General features: G+C 35.0%; 1 protein-coding gene and 1 non-coding gene across 5 annotated transcripts; one reads left to right on the top strand and one right to left on the bottom strand.

The window, feature by feature from the left end:
• Nucleotides 1-2,955: 2,955 nt before the first annotated feature.
• On the bottom strand, nt 2,956-20,439 carry LOC128990593 (solute carrier organic anion transporter family member 74D-like). Of its 4 annotated transcripts, none has more exons than XM_054413048.1 (14): nt 20,371-20,439; nt 14,646-15,029; nt 13,946-14,179; nt 12,803-13,039; nt 12,048-12,242; nt 11,706-11,846; nt 11,020-11,181; nt 10,085-10,249; nt 9,300-9,495; nt 8,712-8,856; nt 7,711-7,958; nt 6,894-6,997; nt 5,777-5,878; nt 2,956-5,325 (listed from the first exon to the last, which is right to left on the bottom strand). In XM_054413048.1, the coding sequence occupies exons 2-14, from the start codon at nt 14,797-14,799 to the stop codon at nt 5,201-5,203; spliced, it is 2,208 nt and encodes a 735-aa protein (XP_054269023.1). In that variant the 5' UTR covers nt 14,800-15,029; nt 20,371-20,439; the 3' UTR covers nt 2,956-5,200. The 4 variants fall into 4 exon arrangements, with proteins under 4 accessions (XP_054269023.1, XP_054269020.1, XP_054269022.1 ...); XM_054413045.1 differs by having other exon boundaries at nt 2,957-5,325; nt 13,946-14,188; XM_054413047.1 differs by lacking the exon at nt 20,371-20,439 and adding an exon at nt 20,253-20,292 and having other exon boundaries at nt 2,957-5,325; nt 13,946-14,188.
• Trnaw-cca (transfer RNA tryptophan (anticodon CCA)) lies at nt 18,103-18,174 on the top strand. The gene has a single exon. It is a non-coding gene; the product is annotated as a tRNA-Trp (tRNA).
• Nucleotides 20,440-20,719: the final 280 nt, after the last annotated feature.

Raw genomic sequence — 20,719 nt, 5'->3', positions numbered from 1 at the left:
AAACTGATACTGGGCCAAACCTGTTTTTCAGGAAGCAAAATGATATAAATATTACAAAGTTTTGTCATGTTTTAATGGATGAGTCATGGGACTGTCTTAATAACCATAATGGTACTGCAGAAGACTTGTTTAATGCTTTTTTCAATAGATTTAGAGAACTATGGTATTACTGCTCGCCCCTTGTTAGTAAAAAAGCTCGTAAAAAAACTAATGTAAAAGGTAAAAAACATAAACTAAACTGGTTTAGTCCTCAATTAAAGCAGACTAGAGACTTGATGTTAGCACACTATACTAAGTATAAAAATCTCTTAAACTTGGATTCTGTAAGGGCTCAGTCAGCTTACAGCACTTATCTTAGAATAAAAAAGTACTACAGGAAAGAGTTAGCTACTGCCAAGAAAAATGCTTATGAGAATTTCATTCAGACTTCAAATAACAAGTGCAAAGCTGCCTGGGACATTATAATACATGAAAACACTACAACTCGTACACCCGAAGTTACAATAGACCAAGATACACTCAATAGTTATTTTACAGATTCAGTTGAAGAACTTACCAACCTGGTAAGCCAAACATGCACAACAGCTGAGGACTTGCTTGGGCCTGAACCAAGTGAGAACATACACTCCAATTGGACTTGCATTACACCAGATGAGGTAACCAACACTGTCTATAAACTCTCAAACTCAAAATCTATGGATAGTTATTGGCTCTCAAATTACATCATTAAGAAGACCATACACTTAATTGAAACTCCTTTGGCTCTGGTCATCAATGAGTGCCTACGTGCTGGCATTTTTCCACAAAAATTAAAAATTGCTAAAATAATTCCGGTTTTTAAGAAAGGAGATAAATCACTTTGTCAAAATTATCGCCCTATCTCCATTGTTCCAACATTTTCTAAAATATTTGAAGCAATTATTTTAAAGCAGTTAACTAATTATTTTGATTCAAACCACCTGTTAACTGATTCACAGTATGGCTTCAGACCAGGTAGATCCACTACATTGGCGGTGTCAGAAATTACACAGTCCATTTTGAATGCATTTGAAAATAGAGAATCAGTGTCAATGCTCCTCTATGACCTCACCAAAGCTTTTGATTGTATCCCTTTTGATATCTTGATTAAGAAGCTTCAATTTTATGGAATTAGGGGCAACTCATTACAATTACTCAAATCATATCTAACCAATAGATCACAGTTTGTATGTGTTAAAGGTAAAAATTCATCAGTTACACAAATCAAGGCTGGTGTTCCGCAGGGCTCTGTCCTTGGCCCTTTTCTTTTTATTGTGGCCATAAATGATCTTCCTCGTAATTTACCTGTAAAATGTACAATCTATGCTGATGACACAACAATCTTTGCTGCCAATAGAGATCTAAACCTTCTTGACCACACAATTCAGGATGCAAACAATCATGTTTTGAACTGGTTTTCCTCTAATCAACTTATTTGTAATGAAAATAAAACTCAAAGCATAATATTTTCTCTCTTACAAAACCTACCTGAAAATTCAGTCAAACTTCTGGGAATTTACCTTGACAGCAGGTTGAACTGGAAAACTCATATTAACAATCTTTGTAAAAAGTTGTCAAGAGTCATTTATCTTTTTTGGAAACTTAAACCTCTTATCAGCATGGAGTACCTGAGATCAGCATATTTTGGCTTGTTTCAATCTCATTTGCAATATGGTCTTATTTTATGGGGTCATTCACCTCATATTTATGATGTTCTTTTACTACAAAAGAAAATCATCCGCACTATCGCCGGGGTGGGCCCTGTGGAACACTGCAAACCACTCTTTATAAAATATCGCATTTGCACAGTCATCAACCTATACATTTACAATGTCTTGATGTACACAAAATGTAATCTACATAAATTTTACACTCGACAGGACATCCACTCACATAACACAAGAGGCAAAGGAGCACTGGACATTCCTCAGCACCGGCTTGCACTTACAGGTAACTCTTTTAAAATAAATTGTATTAAGTTCTATAATAAGCTGCCTGAGCCTCTCTTTGAAGCAACCATTCCTATCTACAAGTCTAAAGTTTACTCGTGGCTGTTAGAAAATCCGTTTTACACTCTTCAAGAATTCTTGGGTTCGACTGTTCTAATCTAGCCTTAGATTAAGCCTTTTTTACTCTGTTACTTTGTATTATCGACCAATGTAAATATTTAGCCTAATTTGACAATGCCTATCTCAATGTATTTGATCAACGGCAATAAAGATTCTGATTCTGATTCTGATTCTGATTCTAAATTTTATTAAAATGGTTTTAGCCGTTTTTGGGAAAATCTGATTTTAGAGTCATATTATTATGAGAAAAATACCTAACCATTAAAAATCTACAATTTAAAAAAATAAAATTTTTGATGTGATTTTATACATTTGGAACATACCGTACCAAATTTATCAAAATTGGATCACAGGTGTCGTCTATAGCTCTGTACACATCCACACAAACACAGACATCACATCAAAAACCACCTTTTAAGGTTCAGGGGGACTGGAAAAGTATATTTCCACCCAAAACTCTAACTGCAAAATATTGATGAAAACAACAGTTTTCCCATATTAAAACGAATAGTGGGAGGAAGTGAAAATATTGTACAAGTAAATAAATATGCATAACATCACATAACTTATAGATGTAGTAATGTATTAAAATGTGCCTATCATTGAAGTTAATGTTTTGATCCCCACATGAGTTTTATTTGTCATGGAAAGTCCACAACCAAGTAGGAAAATGTATTTGAAGAAGAGGAAAGAGAGAAAAAGTTCTTCCAGTGATATAACCATACCTTTTTTGTTTGCTTTGGAAAAAACTTAACACTTCTATAAAGTATGACATAGGGACATAGGACATATGACAAAGGGGAAGGAACAATTTACCCAACAAAAGAAACCCATATAGGCTATTTATTTATTTTTATTTATTTATTTTTGTAAATACAGTAGTTGGAGTCTTAAGCTTAAAGTGGGACCACAATGTCATAGAGCAAATAACATTTTTTTATTTCCTATTTTTTGTGATTTCTACAGCATTTATTGAATGAATTTTTTATGGTTCCAGCTGGACCAAACTGGACCCAGCTGTTCCTGATCATTTGGCTATAAATTAATAATCCTAGCAGATGAAACAGCTGATCTTAGTAAGTAAAAACACTTTACAGATCATCACATACCATTCTTCACTCATCTTTCACTGATATTTGGGTTAAAATACAGACCTAAGTGGTGCCCCATTTCAATAAATGATAATTGATACAATTTTTTGTTTGTTAGATAGCATAATTGATTACTAACCCAATGACAAATGGCATCTAAATCTGAAAATTATCGAGCTTAGAATATATCCAAGCAACCTTTAGATTTGAAGGTGAGCTCTTAACTGCTACCCAAACTATTGGAAACTAGTTAAACTTATTCCCAGACGTTTAGAAACCTCATATTATGGTGTCTAGTCTTTTAGTTTCCTTTTGTCATTCTTCAAAACATTGCCTTAAATAATCTCTTCTGTACAGAAAGTCACAACCATTATTCCAGCTGTGCCTCATTCCTAAACAATAGTTATATAAAGATATGATCATCATAACTGTTATATAATAGATAATACTCTAGTGTTGGTTATACAACGAACACACAGCTATTCTTGAGGATAAATAATTCTCGAAGGAATAAAGGAAATAAAATCAAACATTTGTAAATATATTGAATTTATATTAATCAAAATTGAAAATATTTAACATCCAAGTTAAACAGTTGCACTGTTTTAGCTGCATTTGATACAAAATGAACTAAAAAGCTTTTGGTTACAATTTCTCCTCATCAAATTGTCAATATAAAAATGCTTTAAACTATTTACACAATATGGCACGACAAAGACAGAATACAATAATAATGGTCAGCTTTCAAAATCATTAAAACTAACTACCTATTATTTGGCTGAAAAAATATTTAACTCAAAATACAGATTTGCTTGGTAAAATTTAAAAATACATTTTACAATAATTTGATATTTTAAAATCTACTTTCTACAATATGGCTACAATACATTAATTTCAAAGTTAAAATGTTAAACTTGAGAAGGATTTCAATTTATATAGACCCAGAGGAACAATACAAATTAATTCAGGTAATGTTTACTTTTAGCGGTTTCTCCTTTTTTTTTACAATTTTACACTGCAATCAATACAGCTCATAGATAAAATTGAATACTTTAAAATTTAGACTGAGATTTGTAATTTTTGGGTTATATATTTATGAATGAATTTATGATTTATTCCACCAAAAATGCTACAAGGCACAAATGTGTAGGCCTACTGAAATTTTAACACTAACTATTACAGTAGAGTCCCGCAAACTCAACACTCAATAGCCCGGCAGTCTGGATAATTCGGCCATCACCTGGCTTAGAAAATTTGTGATTTTTATGTCCGAGTTAAACAGGGGCTCAAGTCAAATCATTGGCAACTCCTCCCAAGGATTTATTTTACGATATCTGATGACTTAATACTGACTTAAGGCAGTAAATAAGGCAGCTAAAATTGTATTGTTCTTACTTTTAACCCTAGTTCCCGATTACCCGGCATTTCACAAATTCAGCACCCTTCCAGTCCACATTACGCCGAGTTTGCGGGCCTCTACTGTAGTTTAAAAAAACATAAAGTACCTTAATACAAGAATATACAGAGCCAAAAAATAACCAAAATGTTAACTTAAATGTTGAATGATAAAAACTAACAAAACGAGGATAAAAATAGTAAATTAAATTGTAGCTCGTTAATTAATATTTAGTTTGTGGAATCAGCAGACATAGACAAACTCTGCCTGTGTTTCTTCTTTGTTTCTGTAGACTTTAAATGACAATTTGGTTGATTTAGACACTATATATAACAAATGATTTAGAGGTTAATTGTACAAACAAATTTTGGTTTGTGATTTTTTTTATGATGAAAAGATGGATGAAAAGACATAATGATGGTAAGAACTATGTCCAATTATATCCTTATGGTAACACACATGTGTCCTTAATGGTAACACAAAGCTGTTTCAGAAACCAGAGCATAATTGTTTAGCCATCATATAAAATCTAAAGAGCGGGTTTGATGAATGATGATTTACATTAATTAACTATATACACTTTTCTTGAGGTCTTTTAAGTACTTCCGAGAAGAAATTGACATTTTTCACTTCCTTTGAGTCTTCGCTCTTTGAGCAACCATTTCCATTTCAACTTCTTCATCGAAAATCTTCAAATCCTTTACATAGTACCAGACCCCAGCGTCGAAAAGCGTCCCTATTGTCACAAAGCCTGAAAATACATTTTACATTTAAAATATATTGTACTTGGTAAAGCTATCCTTTTTTTGAGGAGATTAGATTGAGTAGATTTGAGGAGAAGTAAGGATAAGTTCTGTCCAATGAACTTAATTTAAATTCATGTTTTTATTTTCGAGCACCTTAATCAAATATGTTAAATTTAATAAAATTAAAATACCAATTTATGTTTTAAAAATTATGCCTACAAAATTAGATTACATAAAAACACTAGTTAACAGTTATTTTTCAAAATTTTTTCGGGGGGGGGGGGGCACCACAGGTCCCGTGGCACTGGGGGGCGACTTCGACCATCCCTGCTTCAGGGCACTCCAAACCTGGCTACGCCACTGCCTGGAGATACTATACATTGGCACCCTTATACTAAATTTAATAACAATCTGAAACACATGTGTTGTCTGAACACACATATTGATACAACTAACCTGTAGCCGTGAAGTTGAGCAGGAACCTGAGGGACTCGGCATTGTAAAGCCAACAGTTGCCTGTCCCTGAACATGTCTTTCCCCACACCAGGCAAGTCTTGTCTGCAACACCATATATCATACCCACTGCACCATTTGATTGTCGAAAGTCAATATAATAATAAGCCTTAAAATCAAATGTTTGTTTGTCCGATTGTATTAAACTTTGGAAAATTTATCTCTATTATGTCTGGGAAGGTTCCAGCGGCAATTACACGAAGCCAGTTAGCGGGTAAGTTATACCTGCTTCTGGTAACTTTGAATACGCTAGAGACAAGTAACCTGTCCCGTCCTGTCTGTCCTACTGGCCTTGTGTAAACACGGATAGTGTTCTGCTCCTGCCAGACTGCAGTCTGGTTTTGTCCTTGGTCGGCCTCACAGGCATGTAAATGATTTTGTAATTATACATGTTTTTGGTCTGGTTATGACGTGTATGTGTGACATAATTTTGACGATGGCTTGTGCAAGAGAATATGTTTGACATATGATGACTGAAGAGAAGATTTGAAAATGGGGTTGTAAACCCAAAACCATAGTCATCCACGAAAATATAGGACTGATTGACGACAGGTTAGTAACCTCATTTTATGTCTATTATATACTCCATCCACAAAGTTTATGCGGTTTGAGGGGAAGCAATTCCATCCCCTCCACCTAACCCTAACTTTGAATCCACAGCCGACAGCTGATGAGCTGATACATATCTTGAAAAAGTGGTGGCGAAATCCAGGAAACCTTCGCCTTAAACTGCCTAAATTTTGTGTGCGGACTACTTTAGCTAAGAGAGTGGTGCGATATTGTGGTTCTACAAACAGAGTGGTGGATAAAGGTTTTCTTAAGTTGCTTCAAAGACCTATATACTTTCTCTACATTCTTTCCATTCCATGGATAAAGAATAAAGCTTCTGATAAAAATAATATATTTCATCCATATTGAAATGGGTGTTTTGACTGACAATCAAGGACCAGAAAGGGAAACTAGAAGATATAATTTTGTTCCAGATGTCTTTAAAATAAACACCTCACAATTAACCAAGAAATCTATTTTGAACACTGCATTGCATTGATGTAACACTTACCAATGAAATAGCCAAAAAGTATGGGAGAAGGTATGAAGGCAAACATACTCATAAGCATGAGGCCAAAACCCATCGCTATTGGCTTATCTTTCTCCTCCACACATCTGGAACCATACAATACCTGGGTAACTGATCAGTTAACAATGAGTAATAACAATAACAATAATATCAATCAGTTAACAATAATTAGCTATTGCTATTCATTAGTTAAGTTTTTTTTTCTACACCATTGGCTTTTTTATGAGAGTCACGAGAGAATAATGTTTAGTGGATGTGCCGGGGATTAAACCCGTCCCTCCCGCACCGAAGTCCGAGACGCTAACCACTAGGCTAGCAACACAACCAAAAGTATTCATTAACACTCCTGATATACTGTACCATGGAATATATTTTTCTGTTTACATTAATACTGGCAGAGTTTAAATTCCTAATGTACTTTCATTACCTATTCAAAACATGAAAAGCCCTTTTAATTTAATTCTGTGGATTTAAGAATGCAATATTTATAGCTGTAATTGTTTTCAAAACTAAGTAGCCAGACTCTATTTTATTCCACCTAAGAACTCATTTTATACCTTCAGGTCTAGTAAACCAGTAAACTCAATTAAAACTTCAAACCCCATTTCTCTCTCATCTTTAACCCCCTTATCTCTCTGTAAACCTTTTTAAAAATCTCTTCTTACCAGTTTAATCTCATACAAAATCCAAACCCACCTTACTAACAATATATTACCAATACTCAACACAAACCATTACAAAAATAAAACATCAGACGACATCATGTTGTTTATACTATTACTAACAGAAAAAAATGTACCTGACTGAAACAAGGAAATTTGAGGCTCTCCCTGTAGCTCCACTGAACTTCAGCATGCAGACGACGGCAAGGAACATGTAGAACTTGGTGGTGCAGTCCACGGGGCACGGTCCTGCAGTGATGTACCAAGGGACATCCTCTGCATCTCCCTCAGGACCTCCCAGGAGTCCCTCCTCCACTAGGGAGACAGGAGGGTCCGGGGTGGGGAGGAAGGGAGGGCGAGGGGCGCAGGAGCAGTCTGTGTACACCTGGAACATGGTAGGGAGACAAAGTAGTGTAAGTGGACATTGAGGGTAGTTAGGGTAAGTCATAGTCTCAACAAAGCAAAGAAATATTACAAAATAGATTCTTCATAAAAACCTATTTTTTAATATACTTTGTTCTTAAAATGCTTGCCTTCAAATTCAAATTTTTCATGCTAACGCACAACAATTCTGGGTCCAGATTTCTTTTTAAATTTATGATTATTAATCGAGTATTTTTCTTCAAAACGTTATTAATAACAAGGTTAACATTTTTTGTTATAAAAACATGAAAAAAAATAAAAACAGAAACAAATCCGAACAAAAGAAAGTAGGGATCTAAGTGACAAAAGAAAAGAACAAAAAAGATAGGTAGTAAAGAAACAAGATGGAAAGTCAATAGTACACATTTGTCAGAACAAAATGATTAAGAAATATGCTATTCTAAAAAAAGGTCTACTTTGTTACAATGTAGTAGTGACGACTTGTGCACATTTATTACTCAAATCAGTTTTCCCATTTTCCAGGACTGTTTAGTAAAAGCATAATGATCATGGACAACTGGATTCAGGTTGGAATCATCAAAAAGCTACCAAAGTTTTCATATGATTGAACCAGCCACCTCCTACTTCAGCTACCTTAACTAAGGGAGCATTCTTCAGGAGTACCGTAGCAAACATATGAGTACAAAAAAATACCCCACAACTCTAACTGAAAATGCTATAAAATAAAATGAAATCTATTTACTAATTTACTTACCTTGGAGCCATTGATGAGTGTCTGGTAGGACCGACATCCAGCGTGACAGGGAGAGATGAAGGTTCTCCCATCAGGAGAGCAGACTGGGGAATACTTGACATAGTCACAATGACAGTCTTCATTGCAAGGTGCCGATGTCTGCAGTCTGAAATCACAAACTGCAAATTCAATTGCGTAAAGTAAAAACTGATTATAGAGTTTAATTTTTAGTCAAGGAAGATGGAAAATAAAAAGTGAAGATCTGAAAAAATTTAAATTATAGGTAGGTTTTTTTTTAAGAAAATATATTATTTTCCCAATTAATTATATCAGTCATAAATTTTAACGAATTACCATTTTTTTCTATTGAACAAATACAAGATACATTAATTTCCATTCATTTTACATCATCATGTAACATAAGTTATCAGGGGTTCTCCAGTGTTAAATTACGATACTGACATACAAATATCTTATCCCCAAAACACTACTTTTTGTCTTACTTGTTTAACCATGTTACTATCTACCAGAGAGTTAAGCTTCTCAATTATTCACTAATCACTCGAATGATATTATTTGCCTAAGAGGTAGAGTAGGATACGCACTTACTCGCCAGAAGAAGTGATAGCGCCTTGTGTGTCATTGACAGGACAGCCCAGAAAGGCGTAGGAGATCATCCCCATGACACTTATGGCACCGACCACCACGTTCCAGGCAGCGAGGTAGCGTGCACGAGGTTTGTACTTGGAGATGACAAGACCTGATATGAGGATTCCAAAGGCTGAAAACACCAGCCCGACCGTACCTGTGGGAGTCAGCATGTGAGTGGAACAACTTAAAATGTTTACGTGTGATAAGCACTGAATAAACTTGACCTGCTTACTCCCCTGTGTAAGACTATGGTATAATCTATGAGTAAAGATAAAATATTTTTAGAAAATAATTGAGACTATTTGTGAGTAGGGTAACTTACTTAAAATATTTCTGGACTACCTTGTTAGCTGATTTTTTTTATTTTGAGAAACCTGTTAGCAAAGCTGAAGGGGAGCTTAGTGGAATCCCGTTCATAGAATTCTCTGATTACGGATAAATTTTCTAAAATTTAAACTGAATTTAACAGTACATAGAATACTAGAGCTGGAGTGTTGTTTTACTAGTTTCTCTTGTTCAAAAGTTGGCTGAGAAGAAGAATGACAGTAATTGTGGTGGAAGGAGAGTTAATAATCTTAGTGACTGCCTCTGATGATCTTTTGTACAATAGTAACTTTACTAACCAGAATATCTTAATATATTCTGAATAAAATAAGTTTTCTAGTATAATTAAGATTGTTGTTTTACAAAGTTGAATGTGGGAAGCTTAATACTGGAGGGACATGACAATTTTGTTTATTCACCTGTTATAAAGCTCGAAGCTGATGCCGACTGTTTGTACATAGTTTCAATGTACTTTGGCATGAAGATCCAGTATGGCATGTAGCCCATGAAGTAGAAGATGGCAGCAAAGTTGTTACACATCAAGGTGGGGTTCATCATGAGTCTCTTGAAGGTTTTCATCATATCTGAAATGTATTAGAATAATTTTAAATTAATTTTTAAAACTTTACTCTTAATATTAATTTTGTAAATTGTTTGTAAATTTTTTTGTAAAATACACAGAAAACGTCTGGAGCTTGACTCGTTTCCTGCAGGGTAGTAATTTTTTTTTTTTAATTTAACCTTTATTTTTAATATTGTTATTTTCTTGTATCTGGGCAAAAATTCCTAATTTAGAACAACTCACAAAACTTAAAACTGTCCTGACAGCTTTCACCCTTCATTTAGGTGGGCTTTTCCCACCAAACTGCCATCACAGACTACTGAACTCCTTATAAACTACACACAGACCACCAAAATGAAATTCTAGCACAGTCAAGCTTGCACAGTTTCCTTACTCGGAATACAACACATTAGACCACTCAATACGACTGAAAGTTTACTGCACTAACATGGTAAACTCAATGTTAACTAGTTCTAGCTTGTCTTCTAAGGGGAGCGAGCTGGTCTAGTGCACGGGACTTAGTTTCCTGAGGTCCCCGATTCAAATCCCGCCAAATAAACAGTGGATTTTGTCTAAGTGATAATGCTGCAACCCCTAGGTCAATTCTGGGCTCGTACCTAGTATCCTAGGTAAAAAGAAAACAAAATACTTAGTCTTCTAGGTTGCAGCACTTGTCAGAAAAGTTTTGCACAGTTTTGTCGAGTTATGCTTGCATAACCAGTTGATTGTGAAAGTAGATTTAATTTCCTAACTTATAATACCCAATGTATCGGTTCTTTGTGCCAAACCAACCTTGAAATGAAGCTGGTAATTCAGGCTCCACAGATTTCTGTTCTTCTATAGCTGCCTTCTCAGTTGCTAACATTTTCCTGGCAGCAGCCCTCGGTAGTGTTTTGGGGAAGAGCGCCAACAGGGAGGCAAACATGAACAACAATACTGCTAGAACCAGCCATCCTGGAAATAAATATAAAAAATAAACTTATTTACAAAACATGATACAGTAAATTCTAAAAAATATTTTGAGCTGATTCTATCTAACTTTGTATGCCTTACTTGTATAGGCCTACTTATTAACATTAAAATTTATAACTCTAAGATATCAAGTTTTCAGTTTATGCTTCCGATACAGATACAACAGAGACAATTAATATTTTTAAGCTGTTTATCCAAATTAAGTCCGTTATTTAGTAAATTAACTAAGTATAAGTTAAGTAAAGTCATTAATTGATTAGGATTTTTTAAATGTTTTAAACAATAATCCAAAATAGTGTTATGGCTTCTTTCTAGGGGGCTTCTTTCTTTCTTGTTATGATAAGCTCGATCCTATGTTAAACTCTGATGACTACCAGGAAAACAGACCTCTCTTAAGGGGAAATGTTATTAATACCACTGCTTAGTTTGATGTAAAATATGTTTCCAAAAGCACTATTGATTAGGTAAAACCACGTGTGTGCAGTAATTACAAATTGTATACTTGCCTAGCCACCAGGCCCCAAGCCACCGAGGATCCCCCATTTTGATTGTTGGAGTCAGAGATGGTGAAATATAGAGCTTCAAACAAAAAGAAGCCAACGCATATCCAATGGCTGGGCCCAACATGCGGAGAAAGTAGGAGAAACCTGGGAATAAATTAATCAGATGAGTACTACTACTTCATAATTTTTTTAAATGATCTAAAATGCTTCTAAAAAGTGTAAAACTGTATGTTTATCTTTTGGCATCACATTTGAATCTGCAATATAAAACCAAACTTCTCATTTTCTGAGTGTTAGAGGCAAGAATGTTTAACATTTCCCAGTACTGTACTTATCTATACTCACTGACTAGTGCAGGAGTCTTTGACCTCTTGATGTTGTCATCCATGTACGACACTCCCAGCGTGTAGTACAGTGAGCCCCCCACCCCGGACACTAGCTGAGCTGTGAACAGTATGATCTGCGGGGCCAGGTTAGCCTCCGCCACATCACACCCCGCTGACCCCGCCGTCTGACACAGGATCTTGCGGTTCTGCTTCTCTGCAACAATCTTATTGTTTACCTGATGGGGCATTTTTTTCTGTTGATATTTATACCCTACTCTTAAGTATTCATATCTGATCATATGGCTGTCCCCTTTGAACTTCCACACAAAATCCCTGTCCAAAACTATTCAGGTCTATTGGATCTGAGGAAAGTTAATTCCACCTACTTATGACAATGTGTCACTGAAAATTAAAAAGCTTAAAAAGTGAGCCTTGAGAAGAATCCCATGATAAAATCCACCTATCTAAATGGGAGGTTGGCCTCCATCAATTGGGTTGCTGTTTTTAGTAGAGGCTCCTAAAATGTGCAAGTATCGATTTTTTATTGTTCTGTACAGCATGAAGAGTACAGTATAGTACTTCGATCAAAGTGACAATCTTAAAAAATTTGTAGCCTTATATAAAAAAAGTTTTCTTTGAGAACATTTTTTTAAATATCTACAATAAAGCAAGGATTGGAGATATTTTGAAAAATGTTCTCATGAAGGCTAAATCTACGAGGCTCAAAAAATCCAGATTTGTAACGCCCCATCAAGTAAGTAAAGCAAGGTTTACCGATAACTGCAGCGGTGGTGTTCCCATCGTCATAGTGTCCCCCGTACTCCACGGTGAGTGACAATGCGTCTAGTCCTGGGCCGTACAGGAAATGTGGCAGAGCATTCATGAGACAGAACACCACGACAGTGTAGACACCCAGGGCGATCCATCGAGGCCGATGTCCTCTACCTGCGTAGTAACTGAGCACCACAGAGACAAACAGCTGGCTGATGTCATTGCCTACTGTGATGATACCTGTGCAAACACAGAGGACTATGTAATATAAGAAAGATATAAGAAAGCAAGGTATGCCGTAGAGTTTAGAGAAATTGCATTCACTGGGTTGTAGATCCATCCAGAGAAACACTTTAATGAAGACAATAATCAATAGTCAAAGGACATACTTGGAAGATGGCATCAAAAAGCATAGGGAAATTGAAGAAGACTATTTAAGGCCAGAGAAACTAAAACAATGAAAGAATTACACAATAATAAACTGCAAAAGACGCATCAAGTGGGAGGGCATTCAAACACACATAAGTCTTTCTTCCTCACTTCCTCACTCTTCATTTTAAGTGATGACTCTGAGAAGTAAGATACAGAGGAAACACATTTATGGGATACCGGTAACCGTGCTCTTTCAGCTCTGGTGTGTTGAGCCGGGAATATACTTGTGACAAGCAGGGAAGAGCCCAAGCGACGAGCACTATGCGGAAATTCCTATCGCACAGGGTAGAGGGTCTTTCTTCCCTGTATTATTATTTTTTTTACCCACCCATTATAATTATTATCATTTGAGATGGGGACACCACCTATGTGCGTATTTTAACCTAAATATGAGTGAAGGATGAGTGTAGGTGAGGCCTTGTGTAGCTTTGTTACTGACTAATACTATATGGTATCAGCTGTTTCATTAGTCAGGAACATTTATTAAAAGCCCAATGATCAAGAACACCTGGCTCCAGTTTCAAACCATCAAAGAGTAGGGGGGTGGTGTTGGACTTTGCCCTAGACGCTAGATACCACATAAGTGTACCATAGAGTAAGAGTGTATCCTCTATTCCTAACTTCTCTGTGATGAATATAAAAAATTTATAGATGAAAACTCAGGTGTAAATTCTTCAAAATGTAAAATGAATGCAAAAGACAAAATTAGTTTACCTGTAGTTTTGCTTGGTATTTTAAAGCGTTTCTCCAAGGTGGTGATTGTGCCGTTGAAGTAGCTGTATGAGGCAGAGAAGATGCAGCCAAGGATGCCATAGAGGATCACGTAAGCCTTCTTGTTGGCGAACCTCTGCAGCAGTTTCCCCTTGCAGCAGCCTATGCCACAGGTTGTGTCTTCTGAGAGTACGATGTACTCAGTCAGTCGCCTCTGTCTCTGCAGCATCTTGTCTGCTTCTGAACCTGAGACATTCATGTTGAACTCATTATTTTTTCAGAATTTTTTTTAATTTGTTTTAAATAGGTAGGATAGTCACCTTCTTGTCTTTATGGGTGAAATAACCGCACACTGAAGAAAAATGGGAAGACCCTTTTTGCCAACCCCTGAAGCAAGGTTTTGCCCCCTGCCCCTTTAAAAGGTTTCAATTAGTGGGGTCAACAAATAAAAAAACTACTTTGGTAAAAATAAAATTGATAAACAAGTACTGGTACTGTCTCCCTTTTTTTGACAAACTAGTTGAACCACAGGAACAGGTAATATATATTAATGTTATATTTTAAATGGTTTCTAAAAAGTATATGAAGATCTCTTTTCAAAGTTGTTTGGAAGACTTTTACTTTGTTATTTTCTGACAGTGATCCAAATAATGTTGAGAAATTGTCTATGTCTATACAAAGCCAAATCCTGACTATACTGTACCTTTGACATGGCCATTCTCCTCCAAGTGAACTGACTGAGAATCCTGCAAGTCCTTAAAGTCCGGAAACTCTGCTGTTCTTTTAGGTATCATCCGTTCCTCCTCGGCCAGAGAAACCCCTCCATTTTCTTCCAACTGTCCGGGTTTTTGGTTCATTGTAAAACACTTTTAGAAATAGTTAAAGTCTTTGATAAAAATATTAAAAGTTTAATAGTTACATTTTTACTCAATAGACAATTTTACTTAACAAACCACCAAAATAATAGTCGTTGGTTTAATTATATATTTTTAATCACTGAGATTGAACTCAAGTACGCTGCATAACACACTAGAAGATTTTCTTCGTTTGAGAACGGCTTCAGACTTATAAGGTCATTCCCACCTTCCTGTAAAAGAAAGGTTAGTTATTTTATCTTATCAGTCATGCACCTTGAATAATGTTTAGTTAAATGTAGGTTTATCTTTTATATAACCAAGTTAACCTAGCTCAACTTTGATATATATGACTAAACCTAGACATATACAGGCCTCTATTATGTAACGGAGCCAGACAAAACATAGACAATAAATAGTATTGAAAAATTGTATGTTTATGACAAATTCTGATTTAAAATTTTAATAGAGTGTTGAATTGATAAATTTTGTAATAAGTACTCAACAAAACATTTCATACATAAATACTTAATGTGAACATACTTTATGTATGTTTACTACATACTTAAGTAGAATTAATGATTATCAAATTTACAACTTTAAAAAATGAACTTTACTTGCATTAAACTAACATTTACAGGAAGTATTCCGCTGTCTGTCCCGGCCCAAAGGGCATTTTACGCGGCCTACTCCAAGAAAACTAACTAAAGTAACGATCATAATAAATTCTAATAGTTGAATCGTTTCACAGGATTGACGAGAGTAAAATAATAAAATAAATCTACTATGATGTTTATGACCTATGCAAATTGTTAAGTAATAATGTGCATAGCTACAAAAGTCTAATAGTTCTATTAGCATAAAATTCTTGGAAATAGAGACTTTGTAAAGAAAACATAACCAGTCAATTCGTTAATAAAAATAAAAAAATTATTTAAAACATTGTATATGATTAAATAAATTATTTTTTAAATATCCTTTTTACCTCGATTATTAGAAGAGAAATGAGCTATTCTAATATATGATTTTTACTGTTAAAGAAAACAATCACTAATTTTTGTATTGGTTTTGAATAGAAACATTTGTTATTAGCTACACTATTTTAGCTGATATTTTTTTCTTACTGGCAATCTTGTATTAGAATTCTTAACCAACCCCTTACGTTTGAATAAAACACATAAATTAGGTAATAACATTACAGTTAGCACAAAAACACAAAAACGGATACCTGCAGAGGATTGATATTTGAAAAAAAAAAATACCAACCAAAAGTCAAAATTAGAAACCAGTCATAACAGTGTCGGCTGCTTCTGGCTAATGATCCTAAAAGTAACCTTTTATCAGCAATAAAGCAAAGGTCACTCCCAGAGTCTGACTTTTGGACATTCCAGCCACATTTTATTGTGAAAGAAGAGTAAATTTGTATTTATTCCATGGTAAATTGGTGGAAGTTGTTGTAATCTCTGGTAAGTCAAGAGAAATAGAAATTAATAAAAATAGCATCCTTTGTAATCCTATTATTTCCTTACGATGTACGTTATAAAACAATTTGGTTGACTTCTAAAACAATTTGGTTGACTTGAACAACAAGCTACTTTAACTGTTCATAACTATGGGAACTGTTTTAGCCTACAGTCATTCATTTTAACAGTCACTGTATTTTATAAGCATTACAAAGATTTTCTGTTGAGAAAAAATGTTTTTGTTACTATTATGTTAAATTAATTTGAAGACTTAGCCCAATGCAAAGCTAATAATAAGTCTATATAGTCAGTTGGGCACAGATAAATGAAACTAATTGTTTTGGTTAGTAAGATTTATTGGATTATTTAACTCTCATCTTAAGTTTTGACAGTCAATATGGGTTAATCAATACTATTTTTTCAATAATCCAAACCTCTTCGTAGCCTACCAAAGATCAATTAATATATAAGGTGTCCCGGAACTCTCTACCAATATTTTAGGGCATTGTTCCTGGGTAAGTAACATATCTAAACATCGAAGTCCAGAGTTACTCACACAGCCGCCATTTTGTTTTTTTTACTTAATATTTTTTTCTGAAAATTAGTTAAACATACTAAATTGAAACTTTGCACAAACATTTCTGACAACTAGAAAAAGCTACGAAACAAATGAAAATTTTCAAAATGCATAAAACTAAATGGCGGCTGTGCCCACTATGGGCTTCCGGACAATTTAAATATGATATTTAGATATGTTTCTTACCCAAGAACAATGCCCTAAACTATTGGTAGAGAGTTCCGGGACACCCTGTAGATTAGGATCGAAGAAATAAAAAAACCCGATGAATGTATTCGAGAATCCCATGTATCATCTGAATGGATTCCGGCTAAGAAGACTGTCAAGTCTAGTTTAAACAATAAGATAGCACAAGTGGGTGACCAAGTTGACGCTAAGGATTATTTTTATAGAAGTAGGTTTTATTTATAACTTGCAAATCATGGCCAGAGTATAAATAGCCGCCAACTAGTACAAATCGTTTGTATCCGGTCGGACCACGTTGCATCATAAGTCTGTGTGGGAAGAATTAGGTTCAAATCGCTGAATAAATTCCAAACACCAAAATTTTTTACAAATAGGAGTGTTTCTTTGCATTTTAAAAAGTGTTTATACTATTTTGAAGTACCGGTACCGACAGGTTAAAATGTAATCAATAACAATTTAATTTTTTTCTATTTCGAAAGATTCCACTAAACATCAAACTATGCCATAAACTAATAAAAATACAGTAATGACTGTTAAATTTTTCTAATAATATAAAAACAAACATATTTGCACGTTTCTCTCTTTCAGCATGTTATTTGTAGCATGATCTTTTTATGTTACAATTTTTAGCATATTGTTTATCGTTTTACGTATAAGCTTTAATCTATGGTATAAGATTCATATTTCGTTTTGTTATAGATTGTACTGTACTCAAGCTTACAAAAAAACCCTTCTATGAATCTTTGTAGTATATCACAAAGCTTCATATACACTCGCCTGATGATTGGACATAAAATTCGGATGTTGAGATAAGATTGAGCAAAAAAATGTTGATAAAGTCTGAAAATACAATAAACATTATTTATCAATTCTTTAAAACTGAATCAAGTATTTAAAGCTCATTAGGTACTAAATTTCGTCAATTAATCCCTCACTAATCCACATATGGAAAAAGGCGGAATGAAGAAAAACTTAATTTTTGGAAAAATATCTCGACACATGGACTGCGCTGTAGCACAACAGCTGTACATTTTTAAACAATTACAAAAATGTTTAACATTAGTAGTCAGTCAACAATCAGACCTCGTGGCGCAACGGTAGCGCGTCTGACTCCAGATCAGAAGGTTGCGTGTTCAAATCACGTCGGGGTCAAATAAATTTTTAAGCTATTAATTTTGTAAAAACATAAGAGCAATTAATTAGTAAAATATAGTTGATACTTTTTACATCACATTTAGGAATTCAACAAAGTTGTTTTAATCGTCGTAATTGTTTGAACAATTTATTCAATTACAATAACACAAATAATGTTTTAGTGTAAAAATATTACGGTTTTAAGAACGAAAATATTTTCACAGCGATGATTTAGCCACCCCTATTTTAACAGCTAAAATTGATAAAAAAATACAACTCCACTCACTACACATGCGAAACACTGCACCTTGGAAAAGGTAACTCTGCCAATAATGTCACTAATACAAAAATTGATAACATTTGGTTTTTTCAATTTTTATACTGCATTAGGCCTAGTTATTTGGTATTTATTAATGTCAATTTAAGGGGAGCGGGACGTCCCTATCCCGAGCATGTTAAATTTACCAACTTTAGGTATTGGTATCAAAAAGATAAAGAGCTATAAATACCGCCATAATTTTTATTTTATTTTCAAAAGTATATCGTCGTTACATACTCTACCACTTAAAAAAATATCTCTACTAAAAATACTTTTTTTACAATTAATTTAAAATAGTAAAAATATATTAAATTGTACAAATAATATTTTTTTTATGTAACTTCCCATCAAGTAATATTGAAAGTGGCAACACTATCAACTGACAAAACCAACGACAAAACCGACCTCATAATTAGTTCGTCAAAAATGTGTGTGCACGATCAACTTGAAATGTTTTTTTTTTCTCCATGAAATATGTACGTTTACCTCAAATTGTTGTGTTTTTCTTGTAGAGGAAAATCTAAATATAAATTGAGCTAAAAAAACAAAATTCCAGATTTTTTACTATTTTCAGTACCTAAGAAAAAACAAACCCCCCCCCCTCACTTAATAGATGAGAAGTAAAAATGGTAACCTGTAACGCAAATTTATCTACTATTTTAATGAAAACATAGCAATTTATTTATTTGAACTACAGTTCCGTAATTCATAAATTATTGCTGTTAAAAATATAGGACTGTCATAAAAACTAACATGTTTGCCTCTACATGTCTTGTTTGGACTTCTACGTAATTCTAGATATGTTCTAGATATGTTCACAGCTAGACAACGTAGGCAAATAACTACAGTAGAGGGTGGAGGCCTTCAACTCCAATGTCTGCATTTCAACAGCTGTGAATTGTTTAATCGTTTGAGATCTGTGCAATCACCAGGACATTTCTAGGGACTACCACATAACAAATTAGCTATATGTCAGTAAGTTCTTGTAAGTTAAGTGTGTGTGCGTGAGAAGTTAGATACGATGTCAAAAATATATAAAAAACTACAGAACTTTATTTGACAAATTGTCAACTATACTCCAAAAATTTGACTAAGTAAAGGATCGGGAAGATAGGATAAACACTATTGGCATACTTGGAAATTGTACTCGGCGTTGTAAACATTGAGGCTTAGACCAAGTAAACAATCCTATAACTCACCTGTACAGGGGTTGGTGCTAGAGGCTAGCAGGACGGTAGGACCACGGACCACGACACAGTAGGACACTTTAGCCTCAATTGAGCCTTAGACCCAGTAAACAATCCTATAACTTACCTGTACAGAGGTTGGCGCTAGAGGCAAGCAGGATGGTAGGACCACGGACCACGACACAGTAGGACACTTTAGCCTCAATTGAGCCTTAGACCAAGTAAACAAACCTATAACTTACATGTACAGAGGTTGGCGCTAGAGGCTTGCAGGACGGTAGGACCACGGACCACGACACAGTAGGACACTTTATTCTCATTTGAGCCTTAGACCAAGTAAACAAACCTTTAACTTACCTGTACAGGTGTTGGCGCTAGAGGCTAGGAGGACGGTAGGACCACGGACCACGACACAGTAGGACACTGATTTAGCCTCAATTGAGCCTTAGACCAAGTAAACAATCCTATAACTTACCTGTACAGAGGTTGGGGCTACAGGCTAGCAGGACGGTAGGACCACGCACCACGACACAATAGAACACTTTAGCCTCAATTGAGCCTTAGACCAAGTAAACAAACCTATAACTTACCTATACAGAGGTTGGCGCTAGAGGCTAGCAGGACGGTAGGACCACGAACCACTACACAGTAGGACACTTTACTAGCCTCAATTGAGCCTTAGACCAAGTAAACAAACCTATAACTTACCTATACAGAGGTTGGCGCTAGAGGCTAGCAGGACGGTAGGACCACGGACCACGACACAGTAGGACACTGATTTAGCCTCAATTGAGCCTCCGGCCTTGCTGTGCCAATTGCTTGATTCGCTGATAATGCTTCCAAATCCATCCTTTGTTGAGCGTTTCCGAGCTGAGCTTCTTGTGTCATATCAGCGAGTGTATTGGTAGTTCTGCTAACATTGGCTCGACTGATAACAGCAAGTGTGATATTATCTTCACTTCCTATCGAATAATTTTCATTGCTCTCAAAAGCGCTAACCCCGCTATACATTGATCAAACAATCGATATACATGATACTGTAGACAATTTAGGGGTG

Source organism: Macrosteles quadrilineatus, unplaced genomic scaffold (assembly GCF_028750875.1).
Source record: "Macrosteles quadrilineatus isolate MER2022 unplaced genomic scaffold, UCM_ALF_1.0 Scaffold_3__2_contigs__length_128488019, whole genome shotgun sequence".
In the NCBI taxonomy this organism is placed as follows: Eukaryota; Metazoa; Arthropoda; class Insecta; order Hemiptera; family Cicadellidae; genus Macrosteles; species Macrosteles quadrilineatus.
Note: the sequence above shows the minus strand (reverse complement) of the source record. Positions and strands in the feature narration are given on the sequence as shown.

Coding starts and splice junctions, on each gene's coding strand:
- LOC128990593 (XM_054413045.1), bottom strand. CDS start 14,799: ATGAACCAAAAACCCGGACAGTTGGAAGAAAATGGAGGGGTTTCTCTG. Junction 14,189..14,645: donor GGAGAATGGCCATGTCAAAG/GTACAGTATAGT, acceptor TGAATGTCTCAG/GTTCAGAAGCAGACAAGATG. Junction 13,040..13,945: donor AATACCAAGCAAAACTACAG/GTAAACTAATTT, acceptor GTGTTTGCACAG/GTATCATCACAGTAGGCAAT.